Raw genomic sequence first — 22,846 nt, forward strand, 5'->3', positions numbered from 1 at the left:
GGGATTCAAAATTGTACAAATGGTGGGGCTGATCCCCCAGAGGGCTGAGGACGGGGCCAAAAGTGGGCAATTTGGCTAGATTGCTATAAATGACTTCTTCTGTAGAACTATGCACTGGATATCTATCATATTTGGTCGGAAGCATTCATGGGAGGCAGGGATTCAAAATTGTACAAATGGTGGGGCTGACCCCCCGGGCTAAGGGGTGGGGCCAAAAAAAGTTTATTGCCTGGAAATGGTTGAGATCCCCACCATATAACCACATATACAATTGCTGAGTATAAAGAGAAGAATGCACATTTGCTTCCAGGATGGCCCTAGGGTCTGGCCCCACCCTTGGAAACATAGTCCTTGGGCCATAACTTTAAAACGGTTGAGATCCCCACCCAAAAACTATATATACAAATGCTGGGCATAAAGAGACGAATGCAGTCACAATATTAGAATAGACCCTGGGCTCTGACCGAAACCCTAGGGACCTAGTTTCTTAGTCACAGCTTTGAAACAGTTGAGATCCCCACCCTATAACCATATAGACAATTGCCGATTACAAAGAGATGAATGCACATATGCTTCCAGGATGGCCTTGGGGACTGCCCCACCCTTGGAGACTTAACCCCTGGGTCATAACTTTGAAATGGTTAAGATCCCCACCCCAAAACTATATATACAATTGTTGGGCATAAAGAGACAAATGCAGTCATGATATTAGAATTGACCCCAGGGTTTGCCCCACCCTTGCAGACTTAACCCCTGGGTCATAACTTTGAAACGGTTGAAATCCCCACCCCAAAACTATATATACAAATGCTGGGCAAAAAGAGACAAATGCAGTCATGATATTAGAATTGATCCTAGGGTCTGGCCACAACCGTAGGGACCTAGTTTCTGAGTCACAGCTTGGAAACAGTTGAGATCCCCACCCCATAACCATACATAAAATTGCTGGGCATGAAAAATTGAATACAGATATATATGCTACAAGGATTGGCCTTGGGGTCTGGCATATTCCCTTGGATCTCATTTGGAGAATATTCTGCCATAATTGCTTAGATATCCAGGTGAGCGATACAGGCCCTATGGGACTCTTGTATATATGAGTAAGGTTATTGCCTGAAACGTTGTATGTGAGGTCATGCACAGCTGTTGCATCATATTTTGCGCTTAGTACCATATCACATATCCATGATATCTTGCATACGTGCTTACAGTAGTTGGGTGTGGCAGGTAATGTGACAGGGTTTTGAACATGTTATCCTACAAATTGTCACCAGGATTGAGTAACCTGATTATGGTGAAATGTAACTGCTAGTTAAGACAATTCAAAGAAATTTTGAATTGATGGCAGTTGGATAAAGAAATGGTCTACACTAATTTATTGTTAATTTATTTAAATGATTAGTGTAATTGATTGATTTAAAATACGTGTATGTAATTACATTCTTTATTTCATGGAAAGTGATTGAACATAATTGAACTTTTGACTGACTTATTGATTTTATTTCATCAGGTCAATGACACGTTTGAATTATCATTTCAAGCTGGGGATATTAAGCTTGACATTTTCTTTTTCTACGAGGAATCGGATCACATGTGGAATGGTGGGACAGATGTGAAAAATGGAGAAAAGCTCAAGTGAGTATAAATATTCAGCAAAACGCAAATTACACCATTGTCCAAACTGCCTTCGGTACCACGTGAATGCGATAAAACCTGCAGTGTCAGCTTTAATGACGTGTCGTCTGCTGGATTTAACACATGACTTTTTTTTCTGTTGACAGGTATGTATTTCCGAAGTTTAATCTGTGCTGGACGACTCTGCTAGATCTTCATGTACGTGTGCCGTGTCCGACATTACCATATATAGAGGCAAATTATGGTAAGGGATGGTTCAATCCTGTGAAGGAATGGAGCTGGAAAAACAGTCCTACCAACGTACAGAAGAATGGCTACTGGCCCAAGGACCAGTGGGACAGTGTTATACAGGTTTATGAGTGATCATATGTGTGTTAAGTATGAGATCATTGCTGCCAAACAGTGTCTGAGTGAGTGTGATTAGACAGTCTGATTAAATTGACTGTCCTATATACTTTGTACATGTTCAGTAAAACTTTACCTTAATGGTATCGCCGTGGTACGATTTGTTCGGATATGACCATTCATCGATATTGAAGAAACAAGGACATAGAACAACTCTTTGGGGCCGAAATATCTTGTCACATATCTCGAGTGACTTCAAATAAGATGTCTGCAGGTACACGTAACATCAGGGTTTTCATTTTGCAAGAAATATCTCATTAGATTAATGGATTGCAATACTGCTGGATTACCTTCCTTTGGTGTATTCTGGATTTTCTTTGTCAAATAAGTCTGAACTGAACAATATGATAAAAGTAAGAGTATGAAATATTCTACATGTTTGTGAAAACACATTCAACTACTATTTATAAAAGCAATATTGGGTTAAAATGTAAAAGATAATAATGATATTCTGTATAACCTGTTATTTATGATTTATAATTTATATTCACGGACGTAAACTTTGTTGTCGTTTGTTAAACGTGAACATTTAATATGTTTTTTCTTTTGTCAGTGTTACATTTAATAAAAATTTGAACTTAGATATATGTATATTTAACTTGATATGATGACTGCATAAACAGGACCCTGTATAAACCCCGAAACCTTTCGGACGAAGTATCAATGACTGGTTCATATAAGTTACTCTTTACAATGTATAATAATAATACCGAGATGCTAACATGCCATGCAGAGCCGTAATAAACAAAACACAATTGGAACTAACAAGGATATTTGTATCATAAACTCAAAATTATAGTCAATGTATATCTTGAAAATTCTTGACATTTTAATGACGTCGTCAATGTCAGATATTGTATTTTCAAGGGTTTATGACATGGATTAATTTATTCGACCTTATTAAATTCAGGTACTCTTCCCAATCTGAAACATTGAAGTCTTTTGGGTCAGTTGTGTGTCCAGATTGTCAGTCTTGTGGTATATCTTAAACCCGAACGCCTTCGACTGTCGCAGATAGTCTTATTATACATCTCCTATGTTACTATATATCCAAACAGGGATCATGTTCGATAAGGGGTTTTATCTGAAATTCGTTCCTCCCTCTTGAGAGAGAATATTTGCATGAGTCTTTGAACAATTTCATGGGTGATTTTTGAAATAAGTGGATGAGATAGTGAGTGACATTGTAAGCATTTTATAGCTGTAAATAACTCCAAAGGAAGACATGTAGGTACATACCGTATATCTCCTAAAAAGGCACACCACTCACCCGTACCCTTGTATTATAATTGTTGGATGGTTCAGTTTTGTTTATTTTGGATAAGAAAATTATGGCCTCGTTTTATCTCAAAACACGAATTTATATCCACATAAATATTATCCGTTAAAAGCACAACTAAAACTAACAATCAAAATTTAGCATAATTCTGTTTTTCTCCTTGGCAATTTACCATCATTAGAATAAGCCATCAAGACTCTCTTGGCTGGTTTTGTATACAGTTGTATAACTAAGAAAATATGGAATTTGAAGTTCTCTGAAAAGGTCCCAAATGTGTATTCCTTTCACTTACTTATACATGTACCTGGCATGCTTATTAGGACATATACGGTTTTATATAGTATATTATCTTTACACAATACATTTACATATCAAGCTTCTCTAGTAGGAGAAATACTTATCGAAGCTTACATCATTTACATTATGTAGAAGAATTACTTGATAGATGTGTGTACATTATTTACATCTTGCCTTTTTTGTTTTGTTCCCCCCCCTTGTTTTTTAACGTACTTTTAAAGCAATAATAAGGGTTGTTTAAATGGGGAAGCAATTTTCTGTTGTTTGTTTTACTAGATAACCAATGTTATGTGATGATGAGAACAAAAGTTAGATAAGCATGGTCAACGTCACAAGGACATTCACCACTGACAAAGGCATTATTTTTCACACAGATGTTGTCATCATCTGATTTCTCATTAAGGAAATATTATGAGAACTTGTCCATATTTAGGTTCTGTTCTAAAAGTGTATTCATGTGTATTACATATACCATCAGAAATAGATAGTAATACTATTTGTTTTTCTTTGAAAACCGTTGTACAAGTCTCTTGTTTGATGTTTGAGAGAAAATATTAAGTATTCCACAATATGAGCCAAATATAAATGGTATTCAACGGAAGAGTATTATATATCTATGTCTTGACACTAATCTAATTCCGTGGTCTATACATGTGTATGTGAGATTTTTGAGGCTTAGAAATATATTTCTGGTTAAATAAAGATCTCTTCGTCCTGTGCTGGTGCCGGGACAAATACATTTCGCACAGCAGTGAAAATAATCCTTTCATTTAATCAATATTTCTTTATACTGAAATTGTCCTGAAACTTAAAATTTACATTCCCAATCTTAGTTATAATGGCATTTGTGAGGTAAAAGTTACCCGATTTGAAGTAAAACTCAGTGTCGGGACAAGAGATAGCTCTCCAGTTCCATTGACGATTTCAAATGTTAGAACTCTTTTATAATTTGTTTATGCTGTTAAATTATTATTATTTATAGCATTGCCAGAATGATTAAGAATAACACTATTTCATGTCCTTATATCCAATGGTGCTATCATTCTTTACATTTGAAATATTTCAGTATATTATCAAATATGCTATTTCATTGATGTTATGCCAATTAATCTGTTTTCTCATCAAAGGAAACCAAATGCCACATTTTAATTGGTGTTACGATTTGTAATAAATCATGAACACATACTGCATACAATGTAACAATGTAAATGAAATCTCTAAAGATTTTGCCAGGTAATGCCAGAGTAAACATTCCAAGGCCAAAGATTAACTTCCAGGTCGTGATCAATGTGGTATTTGTAACTAAATCATGAATGTCGTTATAGCATGATTTATCCTTATTCAATGGATAGCTCCGGGAAAAATGACTTGATGAAAGACGTTCATATCGGTAAAATCACACAAATGAATTTCTTCAAATATATTGTACAGAGAAGGACACTTTTTGTTGTCACTTTACTACCAGGCTGTCATCAATGGCGTATCAGACTGATGCCGTTGGATCAATAGGTACTAATCTCAAACAAGAAAAATATATGGATTAGTACACAAAGAATAATTTTCACAGTAGCTGTATATACATGTGAATAATCTTGCAATAAAGTATAACTATAAATCCATCTCATAACACTTATATACTACATTAGTATAATGTTTATTTCGTTTTCTAAAAGCTGCTATTGATAAATTATCAAAATGTTGCGTGTCTATCATATGGCACATAAACAGTCAAACTGTGTCAATTATGGATTGGTAGTTTTAAAGTTATCGGAACTTTTTACAGGGGGTCCTTCTTACCTTACACTTCAGATTCCTTCAGAAATACATAGTGCATTTTTAGCTCACCTGGCCCGAAGGTCCAGCGTCTGTCCGGCGTCTGTCCATCCAGCGTCATTTTTTTTACTTTAAACAACTTCTTCTCAATAACCAAGAAGCCCAGGCTGATGACATTTGGCCAGTAGCATGCTGGGATGAAAGGCTACCAAGTTTGTTAAAATGAATGACCTTGACCCACTTCCAAGGTCACATGGGTCAAATATCTTAAAATCTTAAAACGACTTCTTCTCAATCACCAAAAGGCCGAGGGTACTGATATTGGGCCTGTAGCATGTTGAGATGAAGGGCTACCAAGTTTGCACGATTTAATGACCTTGACCCACTTTCAAGATCACAGGGGTCAAATGTCTTAAATCTTCAAACGACTTCTTCTCAATAACCAAAAGGCCCAGATTACTGATATTGGGCCTGTAGAATGCCAGGATGAAGGGCTACCTGTGTTAAAATATTCAAACAACTTCTTCTCGATAACCAAAAGGCCCAGGGTACTGATATTGGGTCTGTAGCATGCTGGGATGAAGGGCTACCAAATTTGTTCACATTAATGACTTTGACCCACTTTCAAGGTCACAGGGATGAAATGTCGTAAAATCTTCAAACAATTTCTTCTCAATAACCAAAAGGCCAAGGGTACTGAAATTGGGCCTGTAGCATGCTGGGATGAAGGGCTACCAAGTTTGTTCAAATTAATGACCTTTTCCCACTTTCAACCTAATGTCCTTGTTCGACATTTGAGGTCACAGGCGTCATATGTTTAAATCTGTTCTTATGAATCAAACACTGATATTCTGCCTGTAGCTGTTATTTAGTCTACTATTAAGATTACAAGTGTGAGATTAATACCAGGTGAGCGATGCAGGCCCATTGGGCCTCTTGTATTAAATTATCATTCTTCTATTGTTAAAAATGATGTAAGATCATAACATTGTTTGTAATTATCATTCCACATTTATACAATTTATAATAAAATGAATTTAAAAATACTGTGTTGTGTGTTTTGCTTTGTTTTGAACGGTAGTGCATTACCTTTCAAAATTCACAGATTAAAGAAATTTATAAGATTTAACACTGCACGGGTTTTGCACAATTTTTAGAAATCGTGTTTTAAAATTGGCTGGTGAAAAGATCGAAAAAATAGAATATATCACTTGAAATTAATTCATTTGAAGTTAAAACGTCTGTACATTTGATTATTGCACCACACGTAACGTTTACAGTACGTACATACTTGGATTTACACGCACCCTCATAAGCACATACCTACATAAATACATTATATGTACCACATATGATAGTGCCTACTTTATGCAGATGTTTACATACCGACAATATCTAAAACGCGTCACATGTCTTCATTACCTCTTAGTTATAAGTAACGCAAATATTTTGTCAGATTCTCACTTTCTACACGTATTTATGCATGAAATGATATAACTTCTTTTTACTTACAGTGGTCCAACGTTCTTCTGATCAAAAGAAAATTCGTAAAATAAGAAGAAAAATTGGGGCAAAAGGGGAAACGAAATATGTGTTAGCTCTCTACATGTACATGTACTCTCTGACTATTTCCGTTGAAATTTTTCTTAAATTTTCTGCGATGAATAAAAAAAATCCTATTATCTTTTTCGGAGACAAACAAAATTGGGTATAAAACATCAACATTTTGTAAAATAAATATTTTGGCAGTATTTTCAAAACACATCTGGGTTATATCTAAATAAATAAAATAGAACAGGAAAAGAAATTACTCTGAACAGTAACATTAAGCAGATACTTAAGTTCATAAGTCTCTGATAATAGGTAAGATAATGATAACCTTCATCTGCTTCAGTGAAGACGCTTCGTTTGATTAAATTCCTTTTGTGATAGATGTCGACTGCTGACGGACACATTTACAACACGGTTTCCGTGATAAATGTCGACTGCTGACGGACACACTTACAACACAGGGTTTCCGTGATAGATATGGACTGCTGACGGACACACTTACAACACAGGGTTTCCGTGATAGATATGGACTGCTGACGGACACACTTACAACACAGGGTTTCCGTGATAGCTGTCGACTGCTGACGGACACACTTACAACACAGGGTTTCAGTGATAGATGTCGACTGCTGACGGATACATTTACAACACAGGGGTTCCGTGATAGATGTCGACTGCTGACAGACACATTTACAACACAGGGTTTCCGCGATAGATGTCGACTGCTGACGGACACACTTACAACACAGGGTTTCAAAATAAACCATGTTGATGAAGACTGCAGACAAGTTACAGTGTCGCCATCGTTACATTGTCGCCATCGTTATCTCGCAGGAACATATGCTATTTGTTTGTGTGATTTGAAGGTGGTGTTTTTTATTACGCTCATGAGTGTATCTCTTGTGGTTGTCACTACCCGAGTTCCCGATATGAGGTCGTGACCTAACATTGATTATTGACCGACATTTACCTGGTGGGTGTCGTCGATGAAGCAGAAGACGCTCACCCTTCCGGAAGATCTGGGCCCGTATTCATGAAGCTGTTCTCATGCTCAAGCATGGATTCTGTGCTCAAACCAACTTCCTTTTAACTTGTTTTAATTATGTCAAACAGTCTAAAAGTCAAATGTAAACACTGAAAACAGTTGTCGGCTTTAAGTCTCTCCAATGGTCTTCATTGACAAAATAAGATTTAAAACAAATCATAATGGGGACAAGAAATTTGGCTTGAACACAAAATCCATACTTGAGCATGAGAACGGTTTCATGAATACGGGCTCTGGTCTTGCATTTTTCCAATGTTCTCCATGTAAGCCTTTCCCTTTGTTTATATTTTGCCCTAGTTTGCAGTTAGGGTCATTTAAGGACGTGCTTCATTTCGTGTTATGTATGCATGCATGAGTGTATAAGGCTGTATGCAGGTCATGTTGGTGTTATTGCCTCCTTGTGGAAGCGCGTATCTGATGCCTAGGTTATAGTGCTGTTTCACTGAAGTACAATTCAGAAGGCACCCATCTTAGTTTTCCGCCCGGTCACATTATACAATTCAGAAGGCACCCATCATAGTTTTCCGCCCGGTCACATTATACGATTCAGAAGGCACCCATCATAGTTTTCCGCCCGGTCACATTATACTGACAAGTAACAACTACCATTTTTGTTAACATTTCGTTGTTCTCTTGTTTTGTTTTTTAATTAACCTGATACACTTGGTTGTCAAGTTCAACCTTTTCTATAGTTAAGCCCCAAGTGGAGTCGGAACATGTGGAATGGCGGGATGAACACGGGAAATGGGAAAAAAGCTCAAGTGAATAAATGGAGGAGAGGCGGTGAACAAAATTTTCTTTTTCAGGTTGTCAGACGTCCTTAACCTATCTCAAACTTGATAAGGACACGGTAGTCTGCCAACTTTGCATTTAATCCGCAATCCTTTAATTTTGCACGCACACTGAAAAAACACTTTTGTAAACAGTAGGGTTAAAAAAAAGAAACAATGGTGATAACCTGTGTACAGTTCAATCCTGCATATACACGTACCTATGGCGAAATACCTCATCCAATGCCGATAGGTCACATAGGTAAATAGGGAAGTCCTTCCATGGAGATAATAGATCAAACTCGAGGCTCTGCCAAGGCTTCTTATTTAAATTCTCCGAGAAAGAAAATTTCTATCAACCTATCATTGTCCAGCCCGAAGTCATTATAATGACATTACATCTCCAGCACACACGCAGTCATACACACATAGGGAGATATTAGCAATGTGGCATAGGATTAGTAGTTAGCGCCTGATAAGGCAGCTCCTGCGAATTCCTCAAAATTGTATTGATTAATGTAAATGTTAATTGTAATTATTGTATATCTATGTATACATGTATCTATGTACTGTAAAGCGCTTTAGAGTGGCGTATTATTGTAGATAGGTCGCTATATCAAATGTTGTATATTATTATTGTTATCATATGGCGCCGATGAAAACACTACTTTCCCCCCCTACTTTTAAGTTACAATAAGACTTTTGTCTTCAAAACATTAAGAAATAAAAATAAAATCTAATGGTGTTCTCTTTGAGGACCACTCGAGAAACGTATCGTCATCATATACTTTGCCTACCTGTAAAACACAATTGGATATGTATGAGTTGCCGTTGGACATACTTACCTGTTAGAATTAGGTATTCGATGTCAATAGACCCATTTGTTTATAAGAAGTCTGTATTGCATTACCAAGATAACCCCAAAGGGAGGTAGTATGTTATAGATGTTATCGTTATTTTCTTATATTTCCATTTTAAAGTGAAAATTTAGCTCGAAGGATTTCCGTATCTGATTGAAACATGCACATTATTTGTCTAAAAAAATAATGATTTTTTAAATATTCCTTTTTCACATATCTTTTGTCTGTGTTCTTTTGATACACGAATCCCTTAATTATTGGTATACCTATTAAATGTGCACTAGCTGAGCCTAAATTATTAAAATTAAGTTGATACATTTTACATTACATGCATGAGCCAGAAGACAAATATTTAATAGAAATATTTAAAAGCAGCCAAAACATACCATGTAGCACATGACATTGTTATGCGCACGGCGATGGAGGGAGGGTATATTGCGGCTATACCACCTTTTAGGACATCTATAGTATCTTTAATGTCAAATAAAGGATAAAATGAAAGAAATAATGTATATCACTATAGATTAAAGATATATATTAAGCTTGTTTATCAAATTGAATCACGCGTGTATTCAACTGCTAACATAGAACATAATGTCATGTTCTATTTATCATCTTACAAGTTCCCATAGAGGTATCCTAATACAAAAAGACAATGTTACGTGCTTTGCGTTTCCCACTAATGTGTGTAATGAGGTAACATATTTTTACAGCAAAACTAATGAAACAGATGCATGAGTGTATGTATAGTAGGACGTTTAGCAGAGTATTTACAGGTATTAAAAGGTAGGTGTTTATGGGATATGGTAGTGGATGTATGTGAAGTGGGGTTTTTCAGCAGAAGAAATACGGTAGTACTTAATTTGATGCGTGTAATTATTCCGCCGTTGGCTTAGGTTTGGAACTCCCTATCTTATAAATACTGCATATACACTTTACTGTATAAAACTCTGTTAACAGTGTTCTTCAATGTAAGTTGTGTTTTACAGATACAATATAAACAAATAACACTCGTGTCTGGATGCAGTCGCGTATACTGACGTCTTTTCGTAGACGTTTATCGTTTTTAACGAACAATATGAAAAGATGGCGTTTCCTGAAAATGGTACTGGTATTTTTATCAGTTCTTTGGTTCATTCAAGAGCAGATAAGGACAAAAGTATCACCAAAAGAGGTATGGCTTCAAAATAAAAAGGCAGATATTTGTTAAAAGATAATTATTCATATTCCGTTTTGATATGTATTAACAAAATGAATCAACTGAAAAACGAAATTTCCTGTCTCAATTTGGTATCGTTTTGATTTCATAGTTACGGGTATCAGCCACTTAGATTGTTTAATCAAATATGACTTATTAACTGTAGGTCTGCGACATTCAATACGGTAGTTACATTGAAAATACAAAAACGAAACTTTATTTATGCAGGTAATCTGATTTTGAGGATTATATGCTCAATTGTGATTGGAGGTCAAGTAGGGTACAACTTAAAATACGGAAACAGATGGTGTGCACATTTTGAAAATAATGAAGCAAGTAAAATGTCATTCTATCTCATAATTTTGTGCATATGAGCAGTCTTGTATTTCACGGAAATCAATTTCTTTGAAATATCCATGCGTTTGTATATCACCGGGAAAACTGTGAGGTAATACTTTAAATGTATAGAATGATGACTTGTGTTTCCATTGGACATATCACTACTTATCACGAAGCTTACAAGCCTGAGCTCACGAGTTAAGTCAGATTAACTTAATGTTTGTATCTGAACCTGTTTTGTATAATCTGCAGGTAAACTTGCACGTATACGTGTCTGTTTTACCCTCAGTCAGACTTGAACCTTTTACTAACTCGACATGGAGTCTCTCCATGCTTTTGAAACGGATTTCTAATGTAATCAATTTGAAGAGTATGATATTATCTTACTTAAGTTGTTTCCTATCAAAAGTGGTTGGGGCGTCAAACGAGTTATGAATATACTTATTTTAAATAAGGAGCATCAAAATAATTGAGAAGATAAATGTCATAAGATATGAACAACATGCTTGAACTAATGTAAATCGGTTGCATGTAGTTTTCGTAAAGTTAACATTTTGTCAGACAATCTGCACCTTTCACAATAAGGTAGTTGTTCATTCGATACATTGTTTACCTCTGTATTTACTTATTACATCGAGGCTCTGGTAAATTCCGGAACACTTTTCATGACAATGTCTCATCCTACTCCACACAACTAAATGATATTATTGTGATGTGATCCTGGTACAGCTTACCGTGATGATAATATCCAGCGTATCAAATAGCATTGGCACTACCCCATGTTTCGTTCCGTATGTATTTCATTTGGTCAATTTAATTAACAACCTCTAATTGCTAATGTTGCTGTTCTTACGACGATACAAGATCAAAAATGGTTATAGCAATACTCAAAAGTTAATGTACATGAAATTACAACAGAGTGTTTAAAGTAATAAAACAAATAAATACAAGATACATTGACATACGTTTAAAGTAGTGATCAGGACAAATAACTGAGTTGCCAATCCAGTACGGATGAATAAAGTGCCAGCAGGACGTCCCTAAGTGAAACAGCTTCCGAAACTTTCCGGAAAGTCTTCACGTAGCTGATATGCTAATGGGATACCGTTATACACCGAGCTGCCAAAGTGATTGGTTTTTGTTTATTGTTCACAGAGTTTACTACAGGGACGTTGGCTGCATTCTCATTCCTACAATAGTAACAAATCTCTTTTAGTTTCACAAACAAACTCTTGTCTATACTCAAGAGAAATCTTATGTGATTGTGTTACTGAAAGTAAAGGCCTTACTTCTATCCTAGAACGTTGTGGAAGGCTTGTCAGACTACATGTATTGCGTCTTCAATATCTTCGCTCGTCGATTTCAGACTGCTCTGCCAACAAGGTCGTGTCTCTAGCTGCCGCCTTTACATGTCAGCTTCCTTGCCTTTCGTTCAATAACAAAGGCTTCACACATCCTCCAAAAGTGTTACAGCCGATGTCTACTAGGAAATACCATAAATGTGGCCTTGTCATGCAACATTCCGAAGACACATGCCTTTTAGTGCTGTTGACTACTTTGTCACAACCATCGCTTTATAACTTTATCTTTTATCCACTGTCATCTCATATTCATTCTTGAATAAGAATACGTTTTTGTGAAGATTCTTTACCTAGCCAGAGGTTGCAGCCCTATCCTCTCATCCTTAAGTCAGGCTGTCTTGTTCATCCATTTTCACTTCTTTTATATTCGTTTTTTCCAGAGTGCTGAGATACATCCTAGCCGTGGTCAGGTAACCAGAGTTGATTTCATTTCTTTAATAACACACGAGTAACTGGAAGAGCTTGTTTGTAAAAAAATGTAAAATGTTCTCAGAACATATGGAAAACTATAAAAAAAAAAACCACAGCCAAATCTCCTTTAAAATAACAATAATGATACAAGACAAAGGTTATGGTAACACACCATGTCAATTTAGCAAATGTCATTTAACCAGTGCGATTTTAAATTGTGCTTCAACCTTAGATCATGCTTAAAATACGGTTGAATTGTCCTTAGAAACAAAAACAAAATAAAGCCAATAACATCTTAAAATTGCGATGATCGTAATTGTTTCAATTAAAATACACACAAAAAGCATCAACTAAGGCTTATTGACAGTTGATTTAATATAATAATCATGAAGGAATTCACAAAAGTTTTCAGACACATATTAATTTGCTACATCTCCGCTAACTGTACGGAAATTTCAACAACAATCAAATTTTCTTCCAAACAAAAATCTGCAAGTATCAATATCACTTCATTCTAACTTGTTTCTATTTTACAAGGCAGGCCAGCTGAATCCTATTCATGTTAAGTATATTTTTAGACTTATTTTGATTGTTGTTTTTCATCTTCAGATAGACGTATTGAATCCTAGTCATGTAAAGATATTGTTTCGTTTACACGTTGGTAGCAGGCATATTTTGTTATAAAATCATATTCCTACTAGCTATTAACTAAGGCTATTTGAAAATTGTTGTATCATAATACGAATGATGAAATTCATGAAATTTTATGTACAGGTATATTTTAATGTGATACATTACAGCCACCTAGAGCTGGTTTAAAGAGTACTTGTAAGTGGTTTACTTTTCGTCACTCTCACAATATGATGAGATCATCCTTAGAAACGAACTAGAAAAGCTTGGAAAAGGAATTTGATATTGTGAAAATAGTGTTTGTTATTACTTGGACAGGAATTGAAACTATCTTATCATTCCTAACACAATCTACAAAGCAAACTTTACTGTTAATATATTCTAACTTATTTTTATGTTGCCCAGACAGACGAGCCAAAACATTTTAAGGTTCTGTCTTTATTACACTATAGCAAGAGGAATATATGTTATATCACCATGTTCTGTTTCAATTTTATTTGATTATGAAACGTAATTAAAAAGGACGAAATTTTGATAGATTCTTTATTTCAATAAATTAATAATGACAAATAAAGAAAGTTAAGAGATTTTACAAGCAAACATTATTTTGGTTCAACTTGTTCAGGTTTTATTAAATTAAATTAAATTTTGTTTTGTCTTTCATCCTCCTCACAAAAGTACTAAAACCAAACAAGAAATGTATTTGATAAGAACCTTTTAATTGCGAATATAGTTCTTGTATTACCTTGTCAGGAATTGAATCCCTACATTCCAATTTTTCTACACGCCAAGCTATTAAGTATCAATAAGGTTCATTGCAAAGACGAGGTGAATCCTGGTTAGGTTTGTACTTTGATCATTTAACAACATGATTGGATCACATTGTTTCTTAGTGTAAGAATAAATCATCTGTTTTAGCCAAAAGTGGTACATTTGTCACGGTATAAATAGGTTTATAGGCACCTTCCTATTCACATTTGTTTCGGAACAGGTTAGATTCTTTTTAACATGAATAACACTGATGAGTCCTTAAGCTGAAATGACCATATGGTGCAGTAAACTATTTACTATGTGTGATTTCCTGTATCGACTTTAATTGTGCTTCCTTACTTCGAGTTTCCTGTAATTACTTTAGAAACGAGCAAGGCAATGTGGAACCAGAAATTATCAATGTGAAGATAGTCTTAGATATGACCTTGTGGGAATATTACCCTACATTGTCTTATCCTTCCACAACCAAGAAATACATATCATTATTTCACTCTAATTTGTTTAATATTTTCCAGATAGACGAGCTCAAGTTTCAGCATTTGAAGGTGATCTTTTAATAAGACTTAAGAAACAGAACTAACCGGTAGCTTATAAAATAACGTTAAAATAATATTTTCAAGACAGACGAGCTGCAGTTTAGTCAGTTTAAGGGGCGTTTTTAATAAGACTATAGAAACAAAAATAAGTTGCTATAAAGCTATTTTTCTCAATTATATTGTATTAGCGCATACGGGAAGCGATTCAATCCAGCCACTGATGTTTTGTAGTGCTTTAATTACATTTATAATGCATTATAAAGAAAGTTGTGAGATTTTACAACTGTACATTAATATGGTTCAACTCGGCCGCCGAGTACCGCTTTAATTATTGCTTTAGTCTTTGGAGATCCTTACAAAATGATTGATCCACCCAACGAAAAGAAGACGAAAAGTGTGGAATAAGGACTTAATAATTGTGAATTAAGATAAAGGCATTGTATGACCCTGTCAGGAACTGAACACTCGCACTCACATTTTACTACACAACAAACTCTAAGTCAACAAAAGTGTTCAACAATCTAACCATTTTCTATTTGTTTTTACAGACAGACGATCCGAATACTAGTCGTGTTAAGGTATTGTTTCATAGAACTAGAGCGACAGCAATACCATGTTAATAAACTGCTCTCCATTTTTTAACAATTTTAAAAGCTATTGGACAAATGTAGCTTTTGTAAAGATAGTCACGAAGATGGTAAGCATCAGTCAACAAGGCCGTTTTACTTCAGTGATTGATAACCTATACAATATTATGAGACCACCAATGGAAACGAAAATGCAAAGCGTCAATAATACTTGAGCAGGTCGTAATTCGTTTGTTAAATCGTCACCCTTTTTCTATAAAATTTGTAGAAGTAGTAGAACAAAAAAAAATCGAACAAACTTCATTTATTCATCTTAGCATTTTTTTCTTTTCGTTCTTGTAGGAAGTGATAAAAGCTCTGTTGGATGTCTGGGACAATGAAAATGCCAAACTATTCCTCATGGATCCCGACATACTGATTGACTATGTGGAGGACAAGCAGGGAGGCCACACCTGTGGCCGTTTGTGTCAGAGTCAGAAAAAACTGGTCACCTTCGGTGTCATAGGAAACGTTCATAAAAAATTGGTAACTGCTGTGAAACTTGATATCACCTGTATAGTTCGAAAACTTTGTATTAACACAAATTTATCCGAGTTTATATACATTTAGAATGAAAATCATGGGAAATTAGAAAATGATTTGTTAAAGGCATATGGCTATTCCTTGACAAAGGACATAAGTATGTTTCCTTTATATTTCATCTTTGATACTAACTAGTCAAAGTCAGTGGACCATAGAATAACACTTATTTCCATCGATTTGTACTTCATTTAGAACTTGTCTTTTTTAACCACCAACCCATCTATCCATCTCATCTGTTTGCCGGGGAACATTTTCAGAAGGTCGGGACATTTCTTTTTAACTTATCAGATAAAGGTGATTATAAAAAAAATCAAAGATGCATGTATCTCCTCTAGACAGAATTTCTTGTGAAAAATATTATGTTCTTAAGTGTATGCCACATTAAGGAGCTAAATGAATTTTAAATTGTTTACAAGGGTTTGTCGAAGTACAAACTAATGTATTTTATAAAAAAAAAAAGAGACAAGCATTAGACACGTGTTGTGACTAGACAGCGTGTCACGTCAGAGGGAAAGTATTAATCCGCATGTTGCTTTACCATTGCTTCCACAGAGTCCAGTTTTCCATAAACTGCGGATTTACAACTTCAATGTGGTGGATTTCAGTGAAAAGATTTCCGACGGGAGAGGTGAAAAAACATACAACATCACATCACAGGTTTTAATCCAGGCGATGAAGCAACCGGAGCCGGCCATACACATACTTATTCTTTACGAGTGTACCGCTGGATTCCTCTGGCACGCCAAGAAACGTATCGCCTCAAGTGACCCCACATTTGTGTATGAGGCCGGCTTGTACACAAAGTAATTTGTTTTTATGAATTCTTCAAAGTTTGTTATAGTCAAAGGATAAATACTTGTTGATTTATTGATAGTGAAATAATTAACATGATTTAATAAGAGCATTTTTTATTATTGACGTACGCTACTCGCATTTATATTGTAAATTGATTGTGTATTGTACATTGCAGCAGTTATATCAAACGTGTTTAGGCAGTATGCTGGATTTTCCCATCCGGTTTAAAAAACCGATCTATAATTTCAAACTAATCTTCTTATTTTTTGAAGTTTGTCTCGATAAAATGGTTACTGCCGTCTGAAATTATCAATGAGCGCAGATTATAAAATAATCTGTAACTTTTCTTTTCAATATTACCATGCACTTTCGGACAATAATACATATACGTACCTTTTTCGAGTAAAGGGACCCGTGTGCATGTGTAATCGTGTCGACATATACTTATATCAAACTGGTAGAACAGAGAAAATTGCTGCAGCAACCAGGAATTAATGATTGTAAGCAATACGCGACTTGTTGGTAATAGAACGAAGCATCACGTAATAAAACGTAGATGCGCAAAAGAACAGCCGACTCAAATAATAAATAATAAATAGCAGGTTTTATCAAATGTTATATAATAGACACGAAATTGCAGACAGTTCAAATTTTCGTACGGTACAATGGATGAAATCAACATCTCTTTGCATATTATGTAGGAATATATAACTCGAAAATTATAAGAAAATAAGAAAATTAGGCGGAACCCATCATTTTTACAATGTCGTAATATATTTAATCTGAATACACCTACTTGCACGTGTTTTTAAATCAATAAAAATGATATTGTATTCCCAACAGATTTGACCTAGAGCTAGCTGTGATAGATGGTATATCTCTATATATTCCGAAACCAGCGAACAAGTTTCCGGGTTTAGTGGCACAATCCAAATACATTGAATGTAACCAAACAAGGAAAAACGACTTCCTCAAAGCTTATCCAACGAATCTGTCACACAAAGCTAAACACTTCAAGAAACATGCAAAAGAAATGATAGCTGAGGCGAAAAAAGTGTTTGATAAACTCGGGATGCGTTTTTGGATAAGCAGTGGTACACTTCTCGGTAAGATTGCTCAAATCATACTTCTTTTTCAGAAGAACAATAACGCTGTTTCGTTTACTTTAATAAACTTTATAATACCTGGTACTAAGGAAGCATAGCATTGTTTTCACAATCAATGTGGAATTTTTGGGCCTGTATCCCTTGGATTTTATGTAGGATTGTTTGTCAACAAATATACCTGATTTATTTAATTGTTAATATCCAAAACATAAACAGAAAATGATTGAATGAAAGTGGATAAATGTTCATTTCACAAGCTAAATTGGAGTTATTTCCCCTGCACTGTTTAATTGGATTGTTATGATAGAATATATGTAATGTTTGTAAATAAGTTTGGAAAGGACTTAAATAGGCCTAGCCTGATGTCCAATCCAATTGACATATATCAAGTCAATAAAATCTGTTGAAATTGAACCAATGTTGAATTCCACATAACAAATATATAGTATTAACCTACTCTTACTGAGACAAAGTTTGTATTAGCATTTTCCAAATAATTTAGTTACTTCCCTGTAACGAAATAAACGACAAAGGATGTTTCTTGACATCTGTGAAGTGATGAACAGTGTGAATGTATGTGTATTGCTAGGGTGGTATAGACAGTGTGACATCATCCAATATACCACAGATGTGGATTTCGGGATGTGGATCAAAGACTACAATTCTCAACTCATTCCTGAGATGAAGAAGTCCGGACTTTATCTCAAACACCTTTACGGCAGAGTAAGTTATCCTAGAAATCAGATACAGCAGCTTCTCATTTCTTAAAAACTATTTCATAAAACACTTTGGCACATCAGAAAAATCCTAAAAGTTAGATGGATTATGGAAATCACATTTGTTTTATAGATATTTTCATTTTTGCTGTAGATTATCATCTAAAATATTAAAATCAAAAAGGATTTTCCCCGTGCACCAAGGATATCAAGGAAATTTTCCAAAAAACCAGTTCGCAGCTAATTATGGCACGAGGGGCTGGGGGAGTTATGTATGTCAGGATCTGTATGTCTATCGTAATTTATATACGATGAGGCTGGGGGTTATGTATTTCATGATCAGACTATCGTAATTGTCTGTCGTTATAAACATACGATCGGGCTGAGGGAGTTATGCATTTCATTATCAGACTTACATTTAAGCATTGAACTGGGTTTTTTATGGTATTTATGATCTATTTGAATGACACAGCTTTGCAAGCAAACAAATCATAATGCGAGCGCATTATGATTTGTTTGCTTGCAAAGCTGTGTCATTCAAATAGATCATAAATACCATAAAAAAACCAGTTCAATACATATATTAACGTTTTCTCCGTCTCTTATGTTCTTTTTTTAACTTATAATTTATATTTAAAATTCAAAATGCCCGCCTTATCAACAGTCCACAAAATTTTGTTCAATAGTTTGAACAGCTTGTTTGTCGCGTGCTGATTGGCAAACAAAGTAGTACATGTACTTTGAAATTTTAACAAACACTTCACTGTTATTCCACAATTCAGTATAACTACAATTGCGTATGATATGTCTATAGGGTGATTTAAGTTTATCAATAGACCTCTGAGCTGAAAGTAAGATTTGAAATTGTTTCGATTTTTCTCCGGAACAAATTTCGCGCATGGATAAATACAGTGAACACCGTAAATCCGACCTTGCCCTCCACGAGGGAGTTATTTTTGGAAGTTAATTCGAACTTTTCTCTTTGCTTATTTTGTGAAGAATCCAGACGTGAATTTATTTGTTGATTGTATGGGAATCTGACTACAGTCTGTAGATTCTATAACAGCCTCGTTATTTGACATGTCGTCAGAAACTGACGAAACAGTGGCTGCGAGACGCGTTTGAAGTGAGTGATCTTGCAACGGAGCACAGGGGTTCATTACAAACGTCTGAAATGTTAGGTCTGTAACATATGTGTCAGTAGGTCTGTAACATATGCGTATTTCAGACATTTGTAACGAACCCCTGTTGATCAGTGCAGTGTAACAGACGATGTTTTTGATAAATTGAATGAGCGTTAAATTGTTTCCATTGCCAGCATTGGCGACTTCCACCGATGTGCATTTTGTACGATATTGCAGACCTTGGTTTTGTTTTTGTTGTAATAAAAGTATTTTTTATTTTATTTTTTATTTTGCACATAAATTTACAATGACATTATCAAATCTCACGATGCCTAACGATATTTCAGCAGCCGTCATGTTAATTTACATTGGATATTGTAGTTCCGGTCAGTGTTGTATTAATACGCTAAGAAGTATGTCTCGTGCTGCATGGTAATTAAAGTCCCATCAACGACATAGCTTCCAAAGAGGCTATATAGTGACAATGCCATGCAAATGTAAATATACATTAACTGAAAATCAATCAACTGGTTTTGATAGAGCTTCGTCCCTGCTAAAGTATAAGCATGTTTTATCAGCCGAGTCTGTGATGTTAAACACATTGTCCATTTATAGCATTGTCTACCTGCGTATGATAATTTATTGCTAGGATTTCCTTTAAGGGTGTTGACATCTTTTATCTAATTATCTATGTCAAATGGAGTTAGGCATGGAAACATAGATTTACAATTTGTTCAATAGGAGGGCGTTTAGTACAGATAATCAAGAAAATAGATTGATTAAAGTGAAACAATGATTATTTTGCTAGCATAATTATGGCACTTATTACACGTAACCATCCTTACAAATTTACCCGATTAATGCTAACCTTATTGTTATTCCATAGGTCAATGACTCGTTTGAATTAACATTTCAAGATTTGCACGTCAAGTTGGACATTTTCTTTTTCTACGAGGAGTCAGATCACATGTGGAATGGCGGGATAAACAAGAAAAATGGAGCAAAGTATAAGTGAGTGTCCGTTAGGTCCTCGTACCGGAGCTCAAATACGAAAATCTGTTGTAACAAGAGGTCGGATCATTTAAAATATATGTCAGTTTGCTTACAACAAAACTTCTCAAGCACAGTCAACTGCCAATAAGTGATACCCAGGAATTTATAATCACTCTGTATCCATTTTGGTTGCATGTTGACATGTATGTTGCATGTGTGTTTTTCTTGACTTGTTGACAATCTTGTGTTTCTGCGTGGGGCTTTGGTAGACGAGTAGTAAAGGCGTCTGACCGTCTACGATTTCTGGCCCTCCACCGGTTTCCATCCACCACCAAAACATGGCTCGTCCTTAAATGACTTTAGTTATTACATGTAACAGGACGTAAAGCACAAACAAACTGCTGACTGCTGACAGTTTTGTTTTTCTGTTGGTTATTTTCAGTTTTCTGTTTATAATGACTGCTGACATTTTAGTGCTTCTGTTTACTGTTCACGATTATACGTTTCTGTTTATTGTAAACAACTTTGACAACTGTATATGTTTCTGGTAATTGTTGGCAGATATTTATTTTGTTTTCTGATTTTTGTTTACATTTATGAGCTTCTGTTGAGTGTTGACATCGTTGTTTCTGTTGCTTGTTGACATGTATTTGTTTTCATTGACAGGTATGTATTTCCGAAATTTGGTCTGTGCTGGACCACTCTGCTAGATCTTTTCGTTCGTGTTCCGTGTCCAACATTGCCATACATAGAAGCCAATTATGGCAAGAAATGGTTCACTCCCGTCAAGAAATGGAGCTGGAAGCATAGCCCTTCCAACGTGAGGAAAAATGGTTACTGGCCCAAGGACCAGTGGGACAATGTTATACAGGTTTACTCTTAGAAATAAGATTGTGTAATGTGTGAATTTGATGCTGTCTGTATGTGTGTCCTTATAGTCTAACACGTGTTTGTATGTATGTATGGTTAGTCTCCCGTAATACTGTGCATATATTAAATTTTGACATTCATTACTCAAAATCACGAAACCGAGCCCCTGTGAACGTCGTCTGCTAGCGATGCTAATCTGACCGATTAGACATGGATTTTGTTTCAAACGAAGTGTCCTTTGAATCGTTATCACTTACTGAAAGGACCACTTTAATTAAAAAATTCTGAATATTTGAAAATTCAAACGTATGTTTGCTTCCGTTAATATAGAAAACAAACTATATTAATGTAAATATAAGCATTGAACTGTTACCAGATACAGTATACAGTCGATATGAATGCAATTTGAGTGACAGATAAATATTCATGTCGCCGGTGTTAAATATTACATTTTACCAGTGAGATGAATCAACTTGAGGTTTTTGAAGTAAAACCAATTTTCATGATGTAATACTTACCATAACTTTAGTATGCATATACAATACCTACACCCATCTTTGTAGCCCAAAAACAAAAGATTCAAATATCCCTACCTCCCTACCGTGACGTAACCTCTATCTCGATGACAGAGCCACGGAGTGATCTCCCTTCCTCAAACCCCCTTTTATGGAGCCTAAAGGCAGCCAGGATGAGGAGGCAAGGGGAGGAATACAGGGTGGGACTCCATAAAGTTATGGTAAGTATTACATCATGAAAATTGGTTTTACTTCAAAAACCTCAATTTCATTTCAGTAATAATTACCATAACTTTAGTATGCGAATTCGTCTTACCGTAGTGGAGGCTTCGAATCCAGGCAGACCAGGCTGACGGAACAAACTCGAGACATGCTCAAGGTAGGGAAAAGGTTCAAGGAACCCCCCTAATAAAGCCCCGAAAGTAATTAAAAAATGGAAAACCTCCCCGTGAAACGAGCAGGTGTACCACCGTGGTGCCTGATAGCATACTATTTAAAATCACTGAATTACTGTGGAGGAACAGCCACAGACTGTGCAACCACCACCGGTCCAAGGGAATACAATCCATCAGAATGAGAGGCCAAGGACCGGAGATAAAAATCCGTGAAGGTAGTCTGTCCGCGCCAGAAAGCTGCGGACATGACCTCCTGAAAGGGGGACCCATTGAGGAGGGCCCATGACGCAGCAAGGGCCCTG

The 22,846-nt window shown here is 35.6% G+C and overlaps 2 protein-coding genes across 2 annotated transcripts in view; both read left to right on the forward strand.

Moving 5' to 3' along the window:
* The window catches only part of LOC110450592 (fukutin-like), a 14,805-nt gene extending 12,213 nt beyond the window's left edge, over positions 1-2,592 (forward strand). Inside the window, exons 7-8 of the mRNA XM_021498194.1 lie at positions 1,511-1,635; positions 1,782-2,592. Of these exons, the coding sequence (XP_021353869.1) occupies positions 1,511-1,635; positions 1,782-1,998 (342 nt within the window). The 3' untranslated portion in view covers positions 1,999-2,592. The remainder of the gene's footprint in view (positions 1-1,510; positions 1,636-1,781) is intronic.
* A 6,109-nt stretch (positions 2,593-8,701) lies between these two features.
* On the forward strand, positions 8,702-21,647 carry LOC110450594 (fukutin-like). The gene is made up of 8 exons (XM_021498196.1): positions 8,702-8,746; positions 15,410-15,439; positions 15,791-15,973; positions 16,583-16,833; positions 17,669-17,931; positions 18,521-18,654; positions 20,658-20,782; positions 21,431-21,647. Exons 1-8 carry the CDS (start codon positions 8,702-8,704, stop codon positions 21,645-21,647), a joined length of 1,248 nt encoding a protein of 415 aa, XP_021353871.1.
* The last annotated feature ends 1,199 nt before the right edge of the window (positions 21,648-22,846 follow it).

Source organism: Mizuhopecten yessoensis, unplaced genomic scaffold (assembly GCF_002113885.1).
Source record: "Mizuhopecten yessoensis strain PY_sf001 unplaced genomic scaffold, ASM211388v2 scaffold5343_1, whole genome shotgun sequence".
Taxonomy (NCBI): Eukaryota; Metazoa; Mollusca; class Bivalvia; order Pectinida; family Pectinidae; genus Mizuhopecten; species Mizuhopecten yessoensis.